At 39.1% G+C, this 25,484-nt stretch overlaps 2 protein-coding genes across 3 annotated transcripts; both read left to right on the top strand.

Moving 5' to 3' along the window:
* The first annotated feature begins 6,974 nt into the window (after positions 1-6,974).
* Mkk4 (dual specificity mitogen-activated protein kinase kinase 4) lies at positions 6,975-9,577 on the top strand. 2 transcript variants are annotated; one of them, XM_090155860.1, is made up of 11 exons: positions 6,975-7,379; positions 7,452-7,554; positions 7,658-7,721; positions 7,785-7,898; positions 7,962-8,081; positions 8,152-8,271; positions 8,326-8,505; positions 8,579-8,653; positions 8,720-8,871; positions 8,939-8,984; positions 9,043-9,577. In XM_090155860.1, the coding sequence occupies exons 1-11, from the start codon at positions 7,277-7,279 to the stop codon at positions 9,133-9,135; spliced, it is 1,170 nt and encodes a 389-aa protein (XP_090011986.1). In that variant the 5' UTR covers positions 6,975-7,276; the 3' UTR covers positions 9,136-9,577. The 2 variants fall into 2 exon arrangements, with proteins under 2 accessions (XP_090011986.1, XP_090011985.1); XM_090155859.1 differs by having other exon boundaries at positions 6,977-7,385.
* Positions 9,578-10,949: 1,372 nt separating this feature from the next.
* LOC149932523 (small ribosomal subunit protein eS19-like) lies at positions 10,950-11,962 on the top strand. The gene is made up of 5 exons (XM_090155600.1): positions 10,950-11,064; positions 11,314-11,381; positions 11,441-11,541; positions 11,605-11,788; positions 11,852-11,962. Exons 2-5 carry the CDS (start codon positions 11,314-11,316, stop codon positions 11,928-11,930), a joined length of 432 nt encoding a protein of 143 aa, XP_090011726.1. The 5' UTR covers positions 10,950-11,064; the 3' UTR covers positions 11,931-11,962.
* Positions 11,963-25,484: the final 13,522 nt, after the last annotated feature.

Below are 25,484 nucleotides of genomic sequence, written 5' to 3'. Positions count from 1 at the left end.
CCATCTTCACTGTTGAAAATTGGGTGTCTCGAAAGGTAGCCGACAGGGTTGAGTTTTCCGGGTTGGTAATGAACAAGTGGTTGTGTTCGCATCCGTAGACGATACCCAAAGCTTCCCTATCTATCTGTAAGTACTTCATTTAAGTGGTGGTTAAAGTTCGACTTGAAAATGAAACGATGGTTTCTTGTTCCAACAGTTCCAGCTGGGAAAGCTTAACGGCCACACCGAAAGGACTTGCATCTACGTGTATGGTTGTTAACTTGTTGGGATCAAAATAACAAAGTGTTGTTGCTGTTTTTAGGTGTTGTTTAATGGTTTGCATAGCATTGTTGTGGTTGGAGGTCCAAATCCATTCGCTTTGGTTTTTTTTTGTAAGATTTCTGAGAGGTTCCGTGATGGTGGCGAAATTAGGTATAAACCGTGCGCAGTAATTTACGAGGCCAAGGAAACTTCAAATTTCGTGTATGTTTTTTTGGAGCGAGTAAAGATTTTTTTTGGGTCTGGTTGTACGCCTTCATTTGAAAATATTTGAAATTCAAACTTTTCTTTGTCCATTAATCTTTGCAGGACCATTACAACGTTATTTTTCTGGTCAGTGTTATCGTACCTCCTAGGATAATGTCGTTTTGGATAACTATTGCGTTGTTTGTTGTTATGGCTCCTCGATATTTCATTTCCACGGTAATGTGTCGTTGTACAGGTAAAAGTTTGGGTTTCCATAAGCCTCGGGGCTATTTAAAATGTTAACAAACGGCGGGCTTTCAAATTGATGATTTGGTAAAAGTTACTTCAGGAAGTTCAGTGAGCCTAGTGGAACAACAACTCAGGACTATAATTACTGCAATATCCGTTTTTTTTTTAAAACACTTTATTTAACATTGTAAATATCGGTCTTCGTTGAGTACTATCCCTTATGTTGTTTAACAGTGGAATGTTGAATTTAAGCAGAGTGCGAGACATTTATCTTGGCTAAGCATCTAAGAGAAAAAGCATATTATTAAATAGAAGGTAAAGTTTTGAAAAATAAGACAATTATCAGTAAGATTGTTGCTGTTTAATTCAATGACTGCCGTCAATTCGTCTTAAGTGTCATTCTTTAGTGTAATGTATTTTTAGTGGGATATAATTACTCTTCATAAGGTTTTTGTTTATCTAAGTTTCTACAAACATAATAATAAATATAATATTACTTACTTTAAATGTGAAATAACCTTTAAATACAAAGGTTAATACTAAGGACCTTCAGTCACTGCTTCTCCCAAAACTGCCATCTAGGAGCAACAAACACAAGGAGAACGCAGCTAGACTTTAAACACGCTAACGAAGGGTTGTGTACGAATTTCATTGGACGAGCGTCACGAGCCTTTACGCTGAACGTTTTACCGGCGGGGGGGAGACAATTTCCGAATTTTCCCCTTCCGACGGCAGCAGGCGCTAAAGCGTCTAGCCAATGAAAAATGTACACAAGAAAATCCACGACTTTTGACGGGCTGCGTTCTCCTTGTGTGGGGTGTTGTGTTTGTTGCTCCTAGCTGCCATTGACATTGCCTGATATTTTAAAAGTTGGGCCTATGTCAGGCCTAGGCTTAAATATTTTCAAAGCGAACCTAAACGAAATCTTATTTATCTTCCTCACAATGGCATTTAAATATTCCTTATAATATGTAAATATGAAAACAAAACTAAAAGTTAAAAAAATCTTAACACTTTTATTAAATAAAAATCCAAAACCGTTGAAGTGGTTCATGTGAAAAATTTCAGCAAAAACCTATGGGAATTCTGCGAGCTTGAATCGGATGGATCCTTTAAAAATCGTCTGAGCTTCTACTATTTTTAACCGCCATGTTATGGCGCTAGCGGCTTGCCGTAGTCAATGAATGGCCGCTGATTGGCTGAAGCTTAAGCAAAGACTATATAATCATTAGTCGTTGCTACAAAATGACTTGGCGTCAGGTTCTCCCGTAGACTGTAGCATTCTAGAGTCCTTTGCAACAAGGACAATAAAGTGCAAATGGCAGTTGCACAGAAGATCAGGACGGTCTTCAAAGCGGTGGAGACCATGGTATACGCCAGTCACCTGGAACTTGCTAGGGTGCAGGGTGCATTTGAACAACTTAATGAGACTGTGAAAGATCTCAGAAAGCAGAAAATGAGCTTCGCTACTGTTGCAGCCAGTAATGTAAGCTCAAAGGTTCCTGAAATTACCAAGGGCAGGAAAAAGTCCACCGTTAAGAAAGGGGGACCAAAGGTCCCGCCAAGGGGAAAAAATGTGGTACTGCTCTATCCCACAGAGCAAGGTGAGACTTCTAGTTCTCTCAAGAAGAGACTAGAGAAGGAGGTTGATCCCTCCAAACTGCAAATAAGTGTTCAGAGTGTCCGGTCCTGTAGGAACGAGGGTCTGGTGGTACAGGTTAAAACCGCTGAGGATATGGAGAAGCTGAAGAGGGGAATCAGCGATTGTGCTGCCTTGGCAGACAAAGTTAGTGTTAGAGCTCCAAAGCTCAATAACCCTAGGGTTATCCTTTACGGTGTTGATGAGGACATTGTAAAGGAAGAAATTGTTGCTAAGCTTATAAGCAACAATAAGCTCTCCTGCAAGGAGACGGATATTGTCTCTAAGTTCTCGCTGAGGAACAGAAAGGGTGGTGTTAACTGGGTGCTGGATTGGCCTCCAGCCCTGCTTAATTCGTGGAAGGCGAAAAAGAAGCTCAATTTGGGCTACTCTGTGGTTGGAGTCAGAAGTTATGTGTATCTTCCAAGATGCTTTAAGTGCATGAAGATTGGACACATAGAAGGTGGGTGCATTGAAAATAGAAGGTATTGTTCCCTATGCTCAGAGGATCACAGCTACAAGGATTGTAAGAGTGATCTTAAAACTTGCAGAAACTGTGCCCTGAGTAATAGGGACAAGAATTCCAAACACAACACTGCGCATTCAGCCCTGGATGGCCAGTGTCCTGTGTATAAGAAGGAGTTGGAGTTTCTAAAGAGTAGAACCAACTATGGAAGTGAGTAGGAAGCTAAGTTGTCTGCAGGTCAACTTAGGCAAGGGCAAAACTGCAACCTCTGCGCTTAGACAGTGTTGCCAGGAAGGCTCTATAGACATTGCCTTACTACAGGAACCATATGCAATTAACGGTCGGGTAATAGGTCTACCCATGGGAACAAGGATCGTCTGTTCCCATGACAATCCAAAGGCAGCTGTAGCTGTCTTCAACCCTCAGGCACAAGTGATCGTGCTCTACGAAGACTCTCACATGGTTGTGGTGGATGTGATTTTGGGGAATCTAAGCTTATGCCTGTTCTCCATTTACATACCACCAAATGAAGACATTGAATTCCATATCGATAATATTGCGAATCAATTGGAAGTGCAGAGTGGAAAAAAGGTTATCTTGTGTGGTGACTTTAACGCCCATCACGCGCTTTGGGGATCAAAGCATCACGATGAGAGGGGTAGGTTGTTAATCGACTTGTTCAACTCGTTTGATTTGAATGTCGAGAACGATCCGGGTAGTGGCCCGACGTTCTGGACCGTTAATGGTAAGAGCTGGGTGGATCTTACGGTATCCAGTATGGCAATTGCGAGTAGAGTAATTGAATGGCGTGTCAGCAACGAGGAAACATGCAGTGATCACAAATACATTTTCTTTGAAATTGGTGATCTTGTCCTGGAGAATGATTCGAATGCAATTCGTGTCAAGGATATTGATCTTGAAAGGTTACAAGATATTATCGTGCCTGACTTGGAGAGGTTGATGGAGTCTCCACTCAACAATGAGGTTGAGGTCGAGGCATGCGTGGTGGAGATTAATAATCTCATTATTGAGCGTTCGAAAGAATGCTCAAAGTTTCGTAAGAATAAGGGGCACAGGTCCACTCCCTGGTGGACAAGCGAACTCAGTGAGAAGAGGAAGGAGTTACGAACGCTCAGGAGGAGGTTCCAAAGAACCAGGGACCATGCAGCCCGGGAGGCGCTAAAGGTCGAGTACCGTCGTGAGTCAAAAAGCTATAAAGCACTTACAGCAGACTCCTGGCAGGATTTCTGCACAATGGTTTCAAAGGAGGATCCTTTCTCCCTACCCTATAAGTTGGCCACCAAGAAGGTCAAGTGTAAGAATGCATTAAATTGCATCAAGAAACCGGATGGTTCGTTGACCTCAGGTATTGAGGAGACGTGGTCTACTCTGATGGATACTCTTTTTAAAGATGACTCCTTGGATGATGATGAGGGAGTCATTGCACGAAGACTTCATGAGTCAGAATGATGAGCCATTTACGAGTGATGAGGTCTTGGAGACTATCAACTCTTTTAAGAAGGGCAAGGCTCCTGGTGAGGATGGTATCACCATCGAGCTTTTCAAGATATTTTTCTTAGCTTGCCCAGCGTTGTTTGTCAGGATTTTCAACACTTGCCTCAGTATGGGATACTTCCCAAAGCTTTGGAAGGTTGCTAAGTTAGTTTTTCTTTATAAAGAAGGCAGAGACAGGCAGGACGCAAAGGCCTACAGGCCAATCTCGCTTCTTCCGGTGGTAGGGAAGGTGCTTGATAAGCTGTGGTCAAGAAGGTTGTATTACTTTCTTCACAGCAACAAATTGCTTAGCGATAAGCAATTTGGGTTTAGACATAGTCGATCCACGACTCACTGTCTAACCAATATGGTGAACCAAATCAGGGATAACAAAGCAAATAATTGTCACACCAGTCTGATATCTTTAGATATCGAGGGTGCTTTTGACAATGTGTGGATTCCAGGAATCCTACACGGTTTAAGGAACTTTAAGTGTCCGAAGAACATATATGAGACATATGTTAACTATCTGAAGGATAGAGTTGCAGTGGTGAGGGCAGGTAGTACCTGTGTACGGAGAGTACTGACCCGCGGCTGCCCTCAAGGTTCATTCAGTGGACCTCTGCTATTCAATGTGGTTATGGATAGCGCACTGAGGATTGAGTATCCAGAGGATTCTCTAATCCAAGCCTTCGCGGATGACTTGCAGTCATTATTTTGGGGCACGTCGAGGCGTGCTCTCGAAACCACGGGTAAGGTGATCGTGGATAAATTGACCAATTGGAGCCAAGTCTATAAGCTGAGTTTTTCCATTAAAAAGTCGGCGGCTATCACCTTCGCCGCAAAATCCATAATGAAAAGGCTCCCAATCTATAAGATGGGAGCCGTCAACATTGCAAATGTTGACAAGTTGAAAGTTGTTGGTGTCACCATCGACAGCAAGCTTTCCTTTCTTCCTCATCTCGAGGAAGTAAGTGTCCGGGTGACGAAACTGGTGCAAAGCATTGCTTGTTTTGCAAAGGTTGAGTGGGGCCTTGACCATAAAGCGTTAAGGACTATCTACAACGGGTGTATTGTGAGAGTAGTGGCTTACGCTTGCGGTGCTTAGTGGAAGAGCACGCAAAATAGTGTGATGGTGAGGAAGTTGAGCTCAATTCAGAGAATTGCGGCCCTTCGTATTACTTGTGCTTACCGTACTGTCTCGAGCGATGCGCTGCGGATCCTTGCTGGTATTCAACCGTTGGACCTGGTGGTGAATCAGGAAGCTGCTGTGTTCAGATCCTTTTCTTTTAGAGAAGACAGTAAGCACTGTGGGGTGGAGTTACGTGGTGGTAACTACCTCTACCCAGGCGAGCCATGGGAGGACCACCCAGCGGTCAGAAGCATTATAAACATCACAGAGCAACTACCCAATGGCAATGGGATAGAGGTGTTTACTGACGGTTCGTTGTCCGGTCGGGGTGCCGGAGTGGCATTTGCTGTGTACAGAGATGGTATGGAAGTGTACAACGAGGTCACTCGCATTAATGGTAAGGTGGATGCGTTTTCTCTTGAGGGTATTTGCTGGTTAAGGACGCATGGTCAGCGTCCTGGTGATGGTGCAACGGTTTTTACAGATTGTCTTTTTGCTATTAACGCAATAAGCAATCATAAAAACAATCATGGTTTATGCCATGATATCCGTAAGGTGTTAAAACGGATGGAGACTCAAGTCAACTTTACTTGGATAAAGTCGCACACTGGGTGTGCAGGGAATGAAAGGGCTGACTTTCTTGCAAAGTCAGCAACCGATCTTCCCGAGGAGAAGGAGATGAAGCCAACTAAGTTGGTGATTAAAAGGTGGCTCAATGAGGTGACGACTCAAAGGTGGCAGGAGTCGTGGGATGAGAGTGAGAAGGGAAAGGTAACTAAGAAGTACTTTCCTAAGGTCAATGGTAGCTTCAACACGAATTACTATTTGACGCAAATCCTAAGTGGACACGGTAAGTTCCCACTTTACCTGTTCAACTTGGGTCATATTGCATCGCCCAAATGCATATGCGGCGCTTTGGAAGCAGACTCAGAGCACTATGTTCGTAATTGTCCTAGAACAAACCATTTGTTAAGGAGACCAATCCGCGAGAATGGACTTCACAATCTGAATAACGAAACGATCAACGATCTTGAACGCGTAATGCGTTATATCGTTGTGAATTTTGACGAACTCACGAGTGAGTCGTGAGTAGGAGATGCAGGTATACGGGTGTATACCGTTGTGTGTATCTGATTTAGGAAGCATTTCCTATCTTTGTATACAGGTCGACGGCTCGACCAGGACAGATGATGAGTAACCCCTGTAATGCTTTGGCGGTGCACGGGGTATATAAATACAACAATCTGATGTAGCATTCTAGGTAAGAGTATAAGATTTCTATCCTTACGCCTGATATGCACGCACTATTTTTAAAATCGCGTGCCCAATTTAAAACGTTTAAAGATACAACCATAGATATAAAAAATGTATATGACCTTTATATACGTGGCCTATTACTATGGATACAACACAGAAACATTACACACTCCCTCCTATACGTTTTACATCGTGGGTTTGACTTTTCTAATATAATTTTCTGTCTTTAGCCCGCTTATTTCAAGGATTTTATTTCGGAATGCGCGCGGTCTGCTACCATAGAGAATACAGTCTTAAAAAATAAATTGTTCGTTGACTGTGGAGGTGTCATAGTTTATGTTAATATGGAAAATAACAAAAAATGCGTATGATAGTAAAAAGAAATATTTAGAAGTGTAAATTAAAGCTATGATATAAAAAATTCATCCTTATAAATGATTAAATAGAGCTAAAGATTAGCGAAAATTAATTTTTTCCTTGCTCAATTTACTAAGCCTCGGTTTGTCTAGTCAAACTAAAAAGGCTGCAGAACTAACCACTTTAAAATTAAATATACATTTATTGTTGAGTGAATCAGCCATCTAAAGTTATTTGAATGTTTAGAAATGAATATTTCAAATCTGGTAGCATCTTAACTTTTAATCAAATAATGGAAGAGCACCATAGATCAGTTTTTCGGAATCAAGGAAAAAATGCGGGTACTGGTACGGTCATTATAGTGCTTTAGCTACTTGAAATTTTAAGATGTCTAATTTTAGTCTTTTTCTTAGTTGATAGACGGGGTCACCTCAAACTTTCCTTCACACCAACAACGAGTAGGAAAACAAGAGAGCGTCCGCAAATACCTGGTGCCACCTATAACTCAAGTCCTTGGTTAGAGTTATTCATTATTTATATATTAAAGATAAATAAATTTTATATAGTTAGCTAAATTATTTTCCTTATTTAGCACTTTAATATGTGTGGTTTTTTCCAGTGACAGTGTGTGGTTACCAAGAAGTATACAAACTTCAGGAAAACTTAAGATATCTCCGGAAGCTGTAAGAATAAAAAGCAAAAAACCCTCAAATGTTAAAATATACAGTAATTATTTTGTGATTTAGACGTATGACTTCACTGCCGATGATCTGACAGATCTTGGTGAAATAGGACGCGGAGCTTTTGGTACTGTGAATAAGATGATTCACAAGAGAAGTGAAACAGTCATGGCAGTGAAAGTAACGAACAAGTGTTAAATTTTCATAATTGCTCTTATACCGTATTTTTTTAAACAAATGCAGCGCATTCGGTCAACAGTAGATGAGAAGGAGCAAAAACAACTCTTAATGGACCTTGAAGTTGTTATGAAGAGTAATGATTGTCCCTGTATTGTCCAATTTTATGGGGCAATCTTCAAAGAGGTTGTCAGATCAACTTGTTAACTAATTTTGCGTACTAAATTTTTTTGTTAAACTTTAAATTTCTTATTAGGGTGATTGTTGGATATGTATGGAGTTAATGGATACCTGTTTAGACAAGTTTTATAAATTTGTTTGTGAGAAAATGAACTATCGAATACCAGAAAGCATTTTAGGCAAAATAACAGTTTCGGTATGTATAATGCTTTTGTTATATGGATTATATTGATAATCGCTTTTCTTTTAGACCGTCAAAGCTTTAAATTACTTAAAAGAAAAGCTCAACATCATCCACAGAGACGTAAAACCTAGCAACATATTACTAGATCGTAAAGGAAACATCAAGTTGTGTGATTTTGGTATTAGTGGGCAGTTAGTAGATTCAATTGCCAAAACTAGAGATGCTGGTTGTAGACCTTATATGGCTGTATGTTTTACATATTTTACGGTATTATGTTTTACCATAGACTGGTTCCAAGTATTTTCCTGCTTTATTTCAGCCTGAAAGGATAGATCCTGGTCGAGCTAGAGGTTACGATGTCCGATCAGATGTTTGGAGTTTAGGAATTACATTGGTATTTCAGCGATACATTTTGTGGGAAGAATTATATACGTTCTTACTTATAATTTGCGATTCTCAGATCGAAGTGGCCACCGGTAGATTCCCTTACCCCAAATGGAACAGTGTATTTGAGCAGCTAACCCAAGTTGTACAAGGTGAACCACCGAGATTGCATCCCAAAGAAAATGGCAACACTTTTACAATGGAATTTGTTGAGTTTGTCAATACATGGTAAAGTTTTTGGAAAAGCTGTACCCCTTGTGAGAATGAAATAACCCATTTTCTGCGCTTATTATAGCTTAATAAAGGAAGAGCAAAATAGACCAAAGTATAAGAAACTACTGGTAAGTTAGGTTTTTAAAAATCTTTTTTTTTTTCATATCTAAAGTCTTTTCTTTTCAGGAACTGGCATTCATTGTGCGGTCTGAAAAAGAATCCATTAACATAGCTGAGTATATTCAATGCATTATGGATAGGATGGACAAAACAAATTGAATGTTGGGGATTTAAATATCATCTTTTGAAGTTAAGGATATATCCAAAATTGGTTCTTATTCATATTTTATCGTGAGCTTTCTGATTTACTAAATAACTTGTCAAGTGACATTCACTGATTGAAATCTTAGCTGTACACAGCTGCCTATTTTAGTCTCTTTAAATTCATGCTAATGCGATGAAATTTAGATTTATTTTCGTGTACATTTTTATTAGCCATATAATCTTACAAATTGAATGACATGTATTAATTTTACACACTTTTTTGCACTCTATCGTGTCTTATCAAAGTTTTATTTTTAGACTAAGTTAATGAATTGGGCAGAATTTTAGAACAGGTTGTATATTTTGAATTGTCAATGGCTGACCGGTTTCTCCACAGGGCCTTTGACCAAATAAAATGTGCTTTAGTCTCGAATGACAGGCTTATTAGTAGAGCGAATATTGAATAAACCAATTGTTAGTACTTGTATTTATCTGAGGAAGGTTAAGAACACTATATAGTACTGTAAAAATAAATACACCCTTTTAGGACATTCTTCCATTGATATTTTTTTATATTGAAAAATGTATAATTGTAGGCAGGCGAGGAACTATCGCGAGTAATCTTGTTAGTTTGTCTTTGTAGAACTTGAATTTATTCTCATCTTCGAAGTATTGATCGAGTTTAGAAGATTGAAATTTAAAACAGGTTAAAGTGCCTGTTTTTATCAAAATTTAAAGGGTTACGCTTATATGTAATTAAATTATGATAGTTCTCTAGCTCTGTAACCAAATTATAGAGTCTTTAAATTATCCTAGACTTGTATCATCTTTCGCATAAGGCACTGAAAATATTGTTAGTTTGCTTTATTTTCTACGGCATTCTTCTAGCTTTGGTATTTGAGGAATTAACTAGTTTATAACAGTTACCACTCGATTGATGTATAGAGAAAAAAAATAAATTGATAAGTCTGTTTAATGAATGGTTTAGGCTGAAGCTTGCCCTCTCTAAGTGCCTCCTTTAAATGTTTCAAAAATAAAAGGAAAAAAAACAGTAAAAAAAAATGCAACCATTTTGGTTAACCATATATTTAACAAATTAAGACTATTTTATCTGAGTAATGTTTAGATGGATTTTGAACTTGTAGTACAATCTAACGGATGCAGGAACTACCATTTCATTATAAACTGCAAAAATGTCTTTAGTTTAATTATCTTTTTATGCCATATAAAACTTCCAGCAGTAATAATTTGTTACACCAAAACCTCCTTTGTACTAGCAAAATTAATTTAGAAATTTATTTTTTACAAAAAGGATTGTAACCCCATTTATACACAAGAAATTACAACATTCAAATAAACAATTACATTTTAATTTTGATTTTTCCTAGAAGCGTAAAGCAATATGACGGTACCCTTGCTTTTTTTAAAGTTCGATATGACCAATTAGTTCTTGTTCAAAAATTCATATTAAAAAGGTTGCGTCTTCTCTCATTGTGTAAACTTTTCATTGAAAAATCTTATTCATCAGAGAGATGTTTCATTTTTGAATAGCACTTCAACTTACACTTGTGCCATTTAAAAACAGGATTATGAGCGGATAATATAAAGCTCAACAACTTTCTTAATTGTTAATATAATCACTTATCACCTGTAAAAATTACTGACAACAAGAACATAGTAAAAAAAATCTAGTCGTTGAACTGAAAAAAAATTGTTTTCATTTATTGCACGGACAGACATTTGTAAAGGCCTATAATTTACTCATAAGCCACCGCTTAAATTCTTGTGCGTACAAACCAATAAAATTTGCCCAAAAAGTCGCCATTTTCCCCGACCGCAAGATTCTTTTCTATGGGAAGCTTTTGTGCGGCGTGGTTCGCTTAAATATCTTAGCTTCCTCAACGTATTTCTTGATATAATATTTGCAATTTCAACTAAGAAAAGGTAATTTTTAATTAATTTGTATCAAAATAATATCTCTATTAAAATACGTGTTTAAATACGACTGATAAATCTTTGCTGTAAGAAATAAAATTGGTTTTTAATTAAGCCTTGGTTCAATATACCTCGTGGCACGTTTTACCAGGGTTTTAGGGATTGTGTTCTAAACATTCGTCAGTAAAATTATGATTATAGTTAGGGTTATAATATGAAATTCGTTGAATTAAATATGCTTTTTTTTTGTATTTACAGATGTCTGTAAGTGTAAAGGATGTGGACCAACATCAGTTTGTTAAAGCTTTAGCAGCTTTCTTAAAAAAGTAACTGTAAAAGAATTTGATGATTTAAGTACATAGGGAACTAAAAAACCTTATTTTAGATCAGGAAAATTGAAGGTGCCTGAATGGGTAGATGTTGTAAAAACAGGAAGATTCAAGGAAATGGCACCTTATGATGATGACTGGTTTTATACACGTTGCGGTAAGTTTATTTTTTATCTATTCTATTTCAAATATTTGTTATATCGAAAACCTTTCTTTGTAGCATCTGTTGCGCGTCATTTATATTTGAGGTCTCCTGTTGGAGTTGGCGCATTAACAAAAATCTATGGTGGCCGATTTAGGAAAGGAACATGCCCAGCACATTGGTGCAGAAGCTCTTCTAGTATCGGCCGTAAGACTTTGCAAGCGTTAGAGGCTCAAAAACTTGTTGAAAAGGATCAGAATGGGTATAGAAAAGATAGAATATTTTTATTTTAATATCTAAAAATTCTGAAATGTTTTTATTGCAGTGGCCGTAAATTAACGAACCATGGTCGTCGTGATCTTGACAGGATTGCTGCCCAAATTAAGGGAAAAACTCCCAAATAAATGGTGTTAAATAAACTATAAATAAATGATAATGGTATTTTTTTTTCATTTGGAGAGCATAAAACTTCTGGGTTTGTTAAAAACACATGTTTCTTTTCAACCAATTACTTGCTTCATATTAAATACTAGCTCAGGAAAATAACAATTTTTTAGTCTATATCTGAGATCATAACATAACATTTCACAGTTGTAAGTATATAAATGAAACATATTTTTCACTCCATTACATAGTTTTATATATCAAGAATTATGTAATCCCCAAAACCAATTGGCAAAATGAAAATTTTTTAGTGTGAATGGGAAGCATTTTGAGTGTTGTTTGATGCTTAAATTTTTCTCTAATGAATATAGTTAGAGCATGTAAGTAATCATAGTTATAGCATATGTAACATAATTACATTCCATTCAAAAATCTTCACTAACGGTTTGTTTCACAACGAACCAATAAAAAGGTAGACTACGTTTTTATTAATCCTAGTAATTTTGGGAGTAACACTATCGTGTTGTCGTCTGTTACGATTTTGAAAACTAGTAACGTCACAGCTGTAGTGTTAATAGTGGCCGCTATAACAGTTACCGTTTTTTATCAATAGGCAAATTACAATGGTGACGTCGCAGGGTTTCAGACGACAACACTATAGAGTGTCCGTCTAAACCAATTCGCCTTAAGCTCTGGCAGGCTGGCGCCAAATTCTCGGAACTCGGCACAAAGAAGCTTCACGAGCAGGCAATTCAGCATTTTGGAGAAGGGGTTCACTTTCAACCCCTCCCGCAAGGGGACCTCTTGGTCTTTCCGAAAACAGAAGATCAAGCAGCTATTATTCGCTCTTCGCGCGCTTTCGGCGAATTCAAATTTGAAGTAGAGGAGTCTACGCCCGCTTCGACGGTGGCCCTTCGGCGCATCATACACGTTCCGTTGGATTTTAAAAAAGGAGATATAGAAGACGCGCTTCGCGAAAAGAACGTGTTGTTTAAGTCAATCCGACGTTTGGGAGGTCGTACCAACACATATGTATATGGATTCCCTAAGAACAATATTCCTACGAAGATCTTTCTATACAGCATGAGCTTTGCGGTCTGGGAGTATCACCCACGTCCCCTTCAGTGCTACAAGTGTCGTCACTACGGTCGTATCGCGTTGAAATGCCGCACTCAGGTGACCCACGAAATCTGTGCTACGTGTGGCAAGGATCATGCTTTTGAACCGGACGCTAGGTGCACGTCCATCGAATACTGTGTCAACTGCAAAGGGTCACACATAGGGATTGCAATCCAGCTGGATTTTTGCTGGACCGACATCAATCCAGCTGGATCCAGCAATTTATATATTTTTCAAAAAACAAAAGAATTTTAGCAAAAATGCCAAACAAGTTAGAAAGCCAAAATATACCTCTCCTCGGAAGTTTTCCATTGAGAACTAACCAGAGTTTTATTTTTGAAAGGCGATGCTAGCGTTACCTGGCTGTCGCACTGTACTAAATAGCGCGACAAATTTAAACTTCTCCTGTTATTCATCCATGGTATGTCGATGATATTATTTATTTTCAATTAGTAGACGTGGCAGTCATAAAGAAAATATGCCTTTTGAAAAGAGAATAATTTGAAAATCTAATTATTAGATATCAATAATAAACTTTAGGACTAGCACAAATTATCGCAACTATAAGTATAGATATTTGTATCTTATAGCCCAAATTGCAAAAACTTTAATGTTGAAATCTTAATAAAAGTAAAAAAATATATTAAAGGATTAAATTAAATAATACAAATCACGTTTGTATAATTTGTAAGGCACGTGGGTTGGGGGTATCTATCTACACCAATTAGTTTAGGAGATTCTTGTTCACATCTTGGAAGAATAAGGCAGACAATTACAAATAACCCAGACTATTGTAAATATTGGCAACTAGCTACATTTTATTAAATATTAAGCCACATACATTAATACGAGAGGCCTTTTTTAAAACTTTTCTGTAAGTACAATCTCAAGAAACAAATGCTATTGATGGTCTTGTCTCACGCAGGGCCGTAGCCCACCTATCGAAGACGCAACGTTCACTTTTAGGCCATTCGCGGCGCGCAAATCGCGATTCACGTGCCAATTATTTAAAAGTTAATTACTTGCGAATCCGCATCGCTGGATCCAGCACGCTGCGGCCCCGGTGTATCTCACCGCTGGTGACCTCTCTCTACTCATCGTCCAGTTGGTGGTTGGTGTTGCAGAGCTCTGTGAAAAACTTCATTGGCGTCTTCTAAACGGTCCCCTGATGACTCAAGTTCCTCTTAATGTTCTCCAATGGAACGTTCAAGGTGCTCGGGAGCGACTTCCAGACATTCTCCATATCTTTGGGGAGCTTCATCCTACCGTTATAGCTTTACAAGAAACTTTCCTCTCGGCTTCTGCCACCATCAACCTCCACTTCGGCTTTTACGATGTATTTCGGGTGGACCGACAAACTTTCCCTCCTCCAGCGACCGGGGAACGTGGTGGGGTGGCGGTCTTGGTTAATAAGACTGTACAGGCGATTCGTCTGCCACCTCTAGTTTGCGACGGCGTTGAATCCCTAGCTTTAAAACTTCTCTTCCCTTTGGGGTGGATCACACTCTTCAACATTTACGACCCCAGGGGTAAGGCACACAAAGCATTTTTCGATCAGCTTTTTCGTGGCGTGGACACTCCAGTTATTGTTCTTGGGGACTTTAACGCTCACAACTGCCTGTGGGGCAGCAATAAAACAGACGCCGCGGGCCGCCGCATTCAAGCTTGGCTGGAGGACAATGACCACATAGTCCTTCTTAATTCTGGTGAAAACACCCGACGCCCATGTGGGGGCACGGAAGGTGTGCTCGATTTTGCTTTCGCTAGCCGAGATATAGCCTTACACCTCCCTTGGACAGTTCTGAACAGTGGGACCAGTGAACACCTACTAGTATTACTCGGACAAGGTAGCAGGAATTCACTCCCGTCGCAAAGGGGCCCAGCCTTCTGGAAATATAAAGAGGCGGATTGGAAACGTTTTCGCATCAACCTGGATGCCTCCCTGGGCGAAGATCCCTTAACGGTCGAATCGGTGGAGCGTCTCCTCTATCAGGCGGCGTCAGAAACGATCCCCAGTACAAGGGGGGGTGGCCCCTCGGCCCCTCGCCCCCCTAGTTGGTGGGACTCCTCTTGCGCGGCCAAAGCCAAGACTGTCCAAGCCGCTCGTAGAAAGGCTCAGGGCTCCGGTTTCTCTTTTGATCAGATTTCCTACAAGAAAGAACGAGCTCTTTTTAAACGCCTCATCAAGGATAAAAAGGACAGTTGGAGACAGTACTGTGCCAGGCTTCACGCTCACACTCCTCTGACCCAAGTGTGGTCTCAGGTTCGATGGGGTCCTTACCTCGTAAACTTCTCACCCTTAAAACTGGCGCTGACTTCCTTACGGACCAGAAGGAAGTCGTTGAGTTTTTGGCTTTGACTGCCTGCTCTGACATTCACCCTCCTCCGGCGCTTCGTCCTGACCAAGAGTATGTCTCAGCTTCTTTCATGGCTAGCCCACCTACCAGTTACAATGCTCCTTTCTTCGAAGAAGAACTCTATGGCGTCCTCTCCGGTCTACACAACACTTCCCTAGGGGTGGACAATGTATCTAATTGGATCATAAAAAACTCTACCCCGGCCTATCGTGGGGCACTCTTGGCGCTCTACAACCGCCTCTGGGCTGAAAGGGTGATGCCTTCGAGGTGGAAACACGCTATCTTACACCCGATCTTGAAGCCGGGGAAATCTGCTACGGACGCTACCTCTTAAAAGGACATTGCTCTTCTCCCAAATCTGGGGAAAATCTACGATAAACTAGTACTTGGTCGGCTAGTCTGGTATCTAGAGCTCAACAAGGTGCTCCCTCCGGAACAATTGGGTTTCCGAAAAGGTCGTCGTGCCACTGACAATGCGATTCGTCTCGCTTCTGTGGCCAGCTGCGCTCTGGCCTCCAATAAGCATTGCCTGGCGGTGCTCCTGGATCTCAAAGACGCATTCGGGAGTGTCCACCATCGCGCGCTCCTCTACAAACTCCAAAGCTTTGGCCTGGAGGGCAACCTGCTACGGTGGGTTGAAAACTTCTTGGCGGGTCGCACTTCTCAAGTTCGCGTCAACGGTGAATTTTCGGCAACCTTCCCGGTTCAGAGAGGACTTCCTCAGGGCAGCGCCATTAGCCCTATCCTATTCAGTGTCATGCTGGATGGAATTCTTCCACTCTACTCAAAGGCGGTCGATCACGGGGAGCACGCGGATGACATTGCCGTCTGGACCAGCGGCTTTGACTGGGGGAATCTTTTCCGGACTATGCAAGTCGTTCTTGACCGGATCACCGACTACGGCGCAAACTGGGGACTGAACTTTCAACCTCTCAAGTGCAACCTCGACATTGAGAAGGAATTTTTTGCGTCGGAATTTTAGCCAGCCCAATGTAGCTTTATTGAAATTTATAAACTCGTTCGGTTTCGTGTCCCCGCTTCGCGGCTCACCGCGGCCCTTACTGGTCTTCCGTTTCATCCTAGTGGCTCTCATCTAGCTCAAGCTCTTACCCATGCGCATCACCCGGCATTGCTGCGGGCCCTTTCAGTGTTCCTCTCTCACCTCATTTTTGTTGGCCTTCTCTAGTCTTCTCTCTTACTTCTATGGCTTTAATCACGGTGCAGGGCGTCTAAGGATTGCGTAAGATCCGACGCCTCACTTGTTTTATCACAAAAAAAAACTCGTTCGGTTTGTGCGGATGAAGTTAAATTATGAGTAATTTAGAAAAATAAAAGATTGGGGAAAATTACCAATAAGTGATCGCTTTCCGAAAACGGAACAAGTCGTCTAAGTGGGATATTCCACCAGAGTGCAATGCCTTCAAGTGGCTGTGCGTTTTCATCTCAGGTGGCCATCATGCTGTTGTCCTTAAGGGCTGTACTTCCGCACCGCTTACACTGACAAGTGGTATCCCACAAGGATGCGTACTTGGACCCATTTTCATAAACTCATTGCCCACAGTCGTCCTCCATTCCCAGTCGTACCTCTTTGATGACGATACCAAACTCGCCCACCCTGTATCTACGTCACAAGACCAACTATCCCTCCAAGAGGATCTTGACGCTGTGAGTGCATGGGCAAGGGACCACGGTATGACCATAATGACCTACAATGTCCTGAAAAGTGGAGTAAACCACCTAGGTAGCAAAAATCTGCGCTTCAACTATCCATGAACGGCATGTCACTTTCCAAACCCGATTCACCCATCCGCGACCTTGGAGTATGGGTCGATTCATCTCTCACCTTCTCCCATCACACGACAAAGGTTGTCAAGAAAATAAATTCTTTGACGGGCCTAACCAGGTGCTCCTTCTATTTTCGGTCCCCTCGCCTGATACGTACCCTATACCAGTCACTAGTGCTTCCTCAAATAAATTATGCCTCGGAGGTTTGGAGACCGCAGATGGCTGGAGATGGAGACCAACTAACCAAAGCCCACAACTGATTCACCAAGCTAACGAAAGGGCTCGAAACTGATACGCCTGAGATGCGGAACTCCAAACTTGCCATTAATGCGCCACTATTGCGACATACTATCAACGACCTTCTCCAACTCTGGAATATCTGGACTGGTAGCTCTGCCTTAAAGGCAGATATTTTCTTCGACTTCGCCACTCTTCGAAAAACGAGAGGTCATAATGCCAAGATAGTCAAACCACATGTCCGTACTACCACCCGTCAATGGCACTTTTCCGTACGTACAATTACCTTGTGGAATAAATTACCCAGCGATGTACTCCACTGCACCTCACGCCCGATCGCCCGACGCAACATAAGAAACCATCTCATAGACTCTCAGTAACTCCACCCTGTTCCCATTTAACCCCTGTTTGTACTATTGCCTTCTTTTTTTTTCTCATGTTTAACGTATTTTTTTATTCTTTTATTTTATTTTATTTTATTTTGTTTTGTTTTTTTCTTATTCTTCTATATCATATTATTGTCAAATCTCCATAAGCCACAACCTGTAAGATTGCACAAAAGCTTACTGTAGCTTAGCAGTCTATTATCATAAGTAACATAATACCTCTAACGTAAGTATGACACTTGTAGCTTTGCTCATGCATTTTTTATTACTACATCCTTTCTTCTCCAACGATAAATCAGAAAAACGACTAGCAACTCTGTAACCCGGAAGTTTAATACTCATTGGGATTTGATTTTTTTATTGGTCATCGAAAAGGAGTCAGAGTTCAAATTTAGCCAATCATATAGCGCTACAAAATATTATGAGGTACGAAATGTAAGAAATAAAATGGCCGTTATGGTAGTCGGCTTATTAGGCCTAACTCTATCGGAAAATTATACCTAAATACTAAATATTATTAGGGTAATTTTCAAAGTTTGAACTGAAAAAAATATTTTTATTGCGTAATTAGCAATTGTAAAAGTTATTCCAGAAGTTTGAAAAAGGTTAATTCTTATATTTTAATTCGTCAATTCATTTTTATTTTGATCACAGCGGACAAAACCAGGCATTCATCCAGGTACAAAATACAAGTATATTCAAATTTTAATAGTAAAAATCTGGAAGATATTGTAATAAAATATTCGTAAACTATATGAGAAACTTTTTTATATTAAAAACGTGACAAGCTGAAGGTTTTTTAACGTCTACAGTATTTGGTGCACAAAATTGATAAACATCAATGAGATTGATCTTCTCAATATACTACACTAGTGATCCACAAATTTCGAGTTGTTGGTGAATTTCTAATATAATACCATTTGCCCGATATAAAGATTTAATATTGTTAGGGAAAATGCATACAATTTCTTTAATTTCTTCCGTTGTTAAAGTTTCCGTGGCGAAAACGAAATTGGTGCGGCTATACGCCTTAAGCCTAAAAATGACTGTTTTCAAAACCGTGGGAATCACTTTCCCGGAAGTTGGGTTAGATTAGTTCATGCCGCCGCTACCGAGTGGCGCTATTTCGAAAACAATTTGACGTCACTGTGAAGAACGGATGTAGTAGAACATTTTCCTAATGTCATACTTAGGGGTCTTATGTTACTTATGCTATTATGTATTTAAATAAATAAATAAATAAATGTATTAAAACCAATATCAAGCCTTGAAGAGTTAGGCCTAGGCTCAAAAGAATCTGCACAGACTCCAACCTTGTAGATGCGCCAGAAAAGCTCAACCTGAATTTCAACTATTTTTTCCAATAAACCTGCTTCTTTTATTTGACAATGCAAATTTATTTAAGAACGTGAGTCTTTGAGAAATTCATTAATTTGCAAATTAATTACATTAACAGAATTTGACACTATATTGTAGTTCATTTTAGCTCCTAAGCCTAGGTTGTTCAAACCAGTTTGTTTACTAAAATCATGGCCGTCGGTTTACCAGGCCGTCCAGACGTAGAGCTAATTATACGACGGCATTATCGGAATTTGAGATTCGATGACGTCAAATATTACGTAGGGTACGGATGACGCAATATCTGTGAAACAAACCGTTAGTGAAGAAATAGAGCTAGTGGAATACTTATGAGTAATTATTTTACATATGGTTATAGGTTATTTATTGCCGTATGAAAATACACTCTTTTGGAACAGAGCGGCTCCGTAGTGGATAAGTTCCATGGCGTGGTGTTTCAGGAACACTAATAAAATGCAACCATACTCATATTAACTTGCAGTTACTTACTTTTTGATATTTTAAGTGACTGAAAATGACCAAATAAAACCGTAAATATAGCTATATAAATAGCTCTATACATGTATGTAGTTGGTCAAGTCCCATGAACGGGAGTGAAACAATGAGTTTATTTCCGTCAATCGGAAAGCTCTTGAATCTAGAGTACAGAGTTCTAGAGTTTCTTGGGCTTAGTAAAAGTAACGAATAAATCTTCATTAATAATATCTTAGCCTAACATATTTAGCTATACGAATGTAACCTACTTGAGCTGAGAGATTTTTAATAAGGAAACATTCTCAGATTGAATATATAATCTTTTTCGAAAAAGTAAAATACAGAAAGGAAGTTATTTTAAAAATATTTCAATTTGTTTTATTAAATCGCCAAAGTTTCACAGTTTTGAGCGATTAATTGGCAAAGTGCGACCTTAAATCGACCCTTTGTGCCACAGGGGTAATAATTAAATGTAAGGTCTATTTTAAGTCGGATAATGGTCGTTATACCAACCATAAATATTCCCAAAAAAAGATATACGGTTTTAGTGTCGAAAAACGTTCGGACGTTTTTACACTCTAAAAAAAAACATTCAATTTCCTTTCAAAAAGGAATAACACCATTCAATTTTGAATGCCGCTTCAAATAGGCATTCAAATTTAACTGCTACCATTCAATTTTAAAAAAGCTTTCAAATTGACGTTCTACTTTTACTAATTCCTTTCAATTTTGAATAAACATTCACCTTGGCGTTCAAATTTAATAAAAACCTTTCAAGTTCAATTCAACAGTCATCCTGGCGTTAAATTTTGACTACAAGTTCTACATCCATTCAATTTAAAGGGAATATAACCTGCAAAGCAATCTTTATGAAAGACCCCTTCAATTTTTCGAATTTCCCTGTACAGTGGCGCCAAACATTTTTAAAGCCAAAGGCAAGAGCGGCCAGAGCTGCAAACGTTGGTGTTCCACACCAAATGCCTGAGGTTATATTCCCTTTAACAGCAGTTTACACAAAAGCAGTGGCGTCGCTAGGGTGTTTTACGCGGCGCTTGAGCCACCTGTCAAATTTCTGAAGCGCCACCTAAAATTCCCAATTTTTCCAATTCACTTGTCGAAAAGTTTCTTCGAACTTAAAAATGGGCATCAAAAATTTAATTTTTCATAGTCGGCCTCAATATTTCAACTTTAAAAACCTTTTTGGGAGCTCCCCCCTCCCCCATATCACTCACTATAGGACGCCCCTGACCAGTGCTAATGGCTTAAGCGCCACCAGTTTTGAAATCCTGGTGACGCCACTGCACAAAAGATCGTTGGTCGAGTGAGCTCTCGGCTGCTGTGTCATCTGCTATAAAAAGTGACGACGCTTACGCGAGCTAAATAGTGTATCCAAGCGACTTTGTGAGCAGCTGAAGTTTAGCAGGCGACGGTTTGCTCAACCTTAACGAACACGCATAAGCCTCTGCGTTCAAAAATCTTTCACGATGCTTTTGACGTCTAAGCATCCAAATGGCAAGGTTTCCAACAAATGTTCACGGTATATGTCTTACTTGTGATCGCATCGGGTGGGTTTCGAATCCGAGTCCTCCTGCATGACAGGCGGGCGTTCTACCAGTACCAAAGAACCTCCGATACTTAAAGGGGCTCCAAAGTTCGGTGGCAAAATGTGTGTACAGTCAGTAAAGTGCGAAATATACGGTTGACTCTGCTAAGGCCGAGTGAGGGGTTGGGGGAATGAAAAGCATGCTCAATTTTCTTTTCTTTTTTGCCACCGAACTTTGGAGCCCTTTTAAATCACTTTGTTGAAAATTAGAAATTCAGTTTCATCAAAAGCGTATATCAATAGTGTTTTATTTTTCGCTTCTTATGTAAATACATGGAAGAAGAAAGCTTTATTCTTCCATGATAAATATAACGAAATTTTGGGTTCGATTTAAATTATTGCACAGAAGAAATTGAAATGTTGTGACTCGCGTATTAGTAATTATACAAATGAATTAACAAATCCGGCTACCGGGAATAGAACTCCCGGCGCTCTGCACTCCGAGCGAGTGCTTAACCGTTGAGCCACCGACACTTACTGCACCGGACACTTTTTTAAACATAATGTAACGCTTTTCTACTACTAATATAGGCCTATAGGTGCCTAGCGTTGACATATACTACTACTATGCTACTAGATTAAAATGGTTCGTAAGGACGCTAATGAATTATTAAATAAGGACAAGTTGTTTTGCCATACCCAGATTCTGATTTAATGATCAACTTCTAAAATTACTATTAGACAAACATTTCGAATCGAATTACTAAATAAAAACCAAACAATACCACTAACAAATAAAATACTACTAGATTAATATACATGACCCCCAAAATAACTACATGCAGCATGCACTCGACCAATGCCAGACTACTAAAAATTCGCGGTCTACTATATACACTATTTGCGCCATATAAAAAGTACTCATCACTATTCTTGATTATCGTTGGTCTCGAGACTTGAAAATAAAATGAAAAAGGTAGATGCGAGGAGAGAGTTCGTAGAGTTGAAGAGACGAGTTGAAGGCTTGAGACGTTGGAGATAAGATGAGGCTACTACTATCGTCTACGATGTCGTGGTGGTGATCGGCAGAGGAAAACCATGGTCCGGCGATAACTGCTCAATTGGCTGGAGACATTCATAGATTGCGACCAGCGCGAAAAACTATGTTCCTTTTATTAAGGTCATCCGGAGCGGGGTGTTTAAGATCATCCTTTCCTTTCGGTCCGGAGATACGGTTCCTCTTCTTCTATTCTTCTTCTTGTCTTCCAGTTTTGTTGTATAATCCACGTGACTTTTTGGGTCCATCCTGTTTTCTTCGTTAACCAATCGAATTACTATGACGAGCTGTCACGTGGAGGGACACTATGATTTGACCAATCACCAAATTTCAACGTAGGGCTTTATTTCAAGCGCCCATGTGTTTCAATTTCTTGAGATCACAAGACGCGCACACATTCGGTGACAATTACACCAAACAATAATATCGAGGCGCACTACTATAATTGTAAGCATTGGTCGAGAAAATCTGGCAAAGGTTCGAGTTCAATAATAAATACACGTGGCATGCACACTATACGCTATTCACCGTCGATTCTAAAGACGATCGTAAAACTATAAATCAGTGCCTGGGTTGACAGGAGGGCAATTTCGGGCATCTATAGAGATTCCTTTTAGCAGAGTAGTAACAATGGAAACACGTTGGATCCCTCTTTTGGCCTTTCGCTAACTAGTTCCCATTCCTACAAACTATCCAACGCGACCATATGGGGATGCCGAGGTACGTAAAATAATTGTTTCCCTAAATCTAAAGGAGGGGTAACGTATTGAAAAATATTCGTTACAATAAAGCTTAACGTTTCTCTGCCATTCTTTATGCTTTTTAATTTTGGAAGAGACAATTCTTTCTTTAATAGTTTTGTTATACATTAATTATATAATTAATAATCAAATTTGAGCTGAGCTTTTTTTAAAGACAATTCAGTGCAATTTTTTTATTTTAATTAGGAATATTTAAACGGTATGGAATCGAACCCGGATCACTAGATTTAGGCGGGTAATGGCTAAAGAATTAAAAAACTTGGACTCTTGGCTAAGATCATTGTGTATATAGCGGATACACCTTATTATTAAATTAATTGAATTAAACAAAGTTGTTTTGCCGACCGACCGTAACCATCGAAAACCACATTCAGGGTACCATAAATTTGTATACCAAACGTGATCGGGCTGAGCTATTTAAAATACGAACCAATTAATTAATCTAAAATGAATATTACTTTAACCCTCTAGTAGCACAAATTTACACGATTAAAATAATTTACAAAATTTTGAAATTCATTTTACAATAATTTTCGATGTTCAGCCCCGCTTTCTCGTAACGGCTGCGGAAGCACTCCGGCCTGGAATCATTTGCATTTTAAAACGTGGCAGCGATGCGTCGCTACCCACTCCAAAAAGACCCTGCTATTACTTAAAGAGCATCGTGGGAACTAGGCCAGTTTTTCCCGGTCGTGTTAAGCCTTAGCTTACCTTGTTGTTCAACTACCACGACTTCACGAGGGTACCTTTTAACAAGCAGGTAAATATCAATTGGTTTTGCTATTCTAATTTTATATTATTCTTGGCTTAGAATTAAGCAATGAAATTATTTGTTCTTAAAGAAAATATAGGGTTCCCCGCTTCCGGTAAACAATGGCTACGTTAAGCTTATGGAACGAGATTTTTTAAACACTAGTAAACGTTTAGTGTTGAAATGAAAACTATTGACTCTACAGATTTTAAACAGAAATATACTTGATATAAATTTAAATTGGGAATTTAGATTTCATTCTATTTCGCTACCTGATCTCCAAAACCTGGTAACTCGAAATTAATGGTTGGCGTTTTTAGAAAGAGCTTTTCAGCCTTCACTAAATAAAAATCAAGATAATTCACCACTTCAGTAACACGATCTGCGCAAACGCAGTGACTGACGCGCCATCTACTATTAAAGAAGAGGACTGCTTAGTATGCAATTTCCTTCTTCCGTTTCTACAAAATTTATATAGTATGTGCTCTCGGAAAACTTCCGTAGATGGCACAATAAATACTGAAGTGGTGAATTACCACATAGTTTCATAGTTCACGTTTAAAGTGAGAATAATTTTTTTAAAGCATGCGGTTTTATATTTTACAAAATTTATATTTTTATATTTTTATATTTCAGGATCCAATGGTGAATAAACCGAAAATAGTATTCCAAAATGAAAACATTAGATAAATATTCAATTCTCCCTTGGAGGTTAAAATTGACGGGGTGTCATTTGACGTCAACTCTATAAGAATGACAGTCGCATTCTTGTTTTCTGGATACCATACGTTTCAACTTGAGTATCCGACTTCCTTGAGAAAAACAATGGATGAATAATTTCCAGAAAGTGTTTTTTAAAATTGTAACAACGGATGTTTCGTCGCCGGTAGTAGGCATTGTTAATAGACTTACAGAATAACTATAAGTTTATGGATCATGCTTTAGAATACACTTTAATTTTGTTTAAAGAATAACGTTTAAATTTCAATAAAAACGTATTTTCTAAACTATGAACTTATTAATGATGTAAGCTTACTTGTTCCCTTTCTAGCACATAAACAATTAAACATATTTGTCGCCTCAAATTCACCATATAATAAAAATAATTCACGCACGCCTGTACGCGTTAATGGGAAGCTCAATTGTCGTTATATTGAACGAAATATCGCTTAAATTTGAACAGCAATTCAGGTACATTTGATCGCCAAAAGACTTAAATTTGAATGCCGGAACGTTTAAATTTGAGCGCCAAAAGACTTATGCCTACATTTGAATGATAAATCCCGCACATTTGAAAGCCATTTCAGGAAAATATGATCGACCCAAGACTTAAATTTGAACGCCAAAAAACTTATATTTGAACGCCAAAAGACTTAAATTTGAAAACCAAAAGACTTAAATTTGAATGCCGGAACGCTTAAATTTAAGCGCCAAAAGACTTATGCCTACATTTGAATGATAAATCCCGCACATTTGAAAGCCATTTCAGGAAAATATGATCGACCCAAGACTTAAATTTGAACGCCAAAAAACTTATATTTGAACGCCAAAAGACTTAAATTTGAAAACCAAAAGACTTAAATTTGAATGCCGGAACGCTTAAATTTAAGCGCCAAAAGACTTATGCCTACATTTGAATGATAAATCCCGCACATTTGAAAGCCATTTCAGGAAAATATGATCGACCCAAGACTTAAATTTGAACGCCAAAAAACTTATATTTGAACGCCAAAAGACTTAAATTT

This window comes from Leiobunum rupestre, chromosome 8 (assembly GCF_980474605.1).
Source record: "Leiobunum rupestre chromosome 8, qqLeiRupe1.1.hap1, whole genome shotgun sequence".
NCBI classification, from domain to species: domain Eukaryota; kingdom Metazoa; phylum Arthropoda; class Arachnida; order Opiliones; family Sclerosomatidae; genus Leiobunum; species Leiobunum rupestre.
The sequence above is the reverse complement of the archived record's forward strand: the minus strand, read 5'-3'. Positions and strand labels throughout refer to the sequence as shown.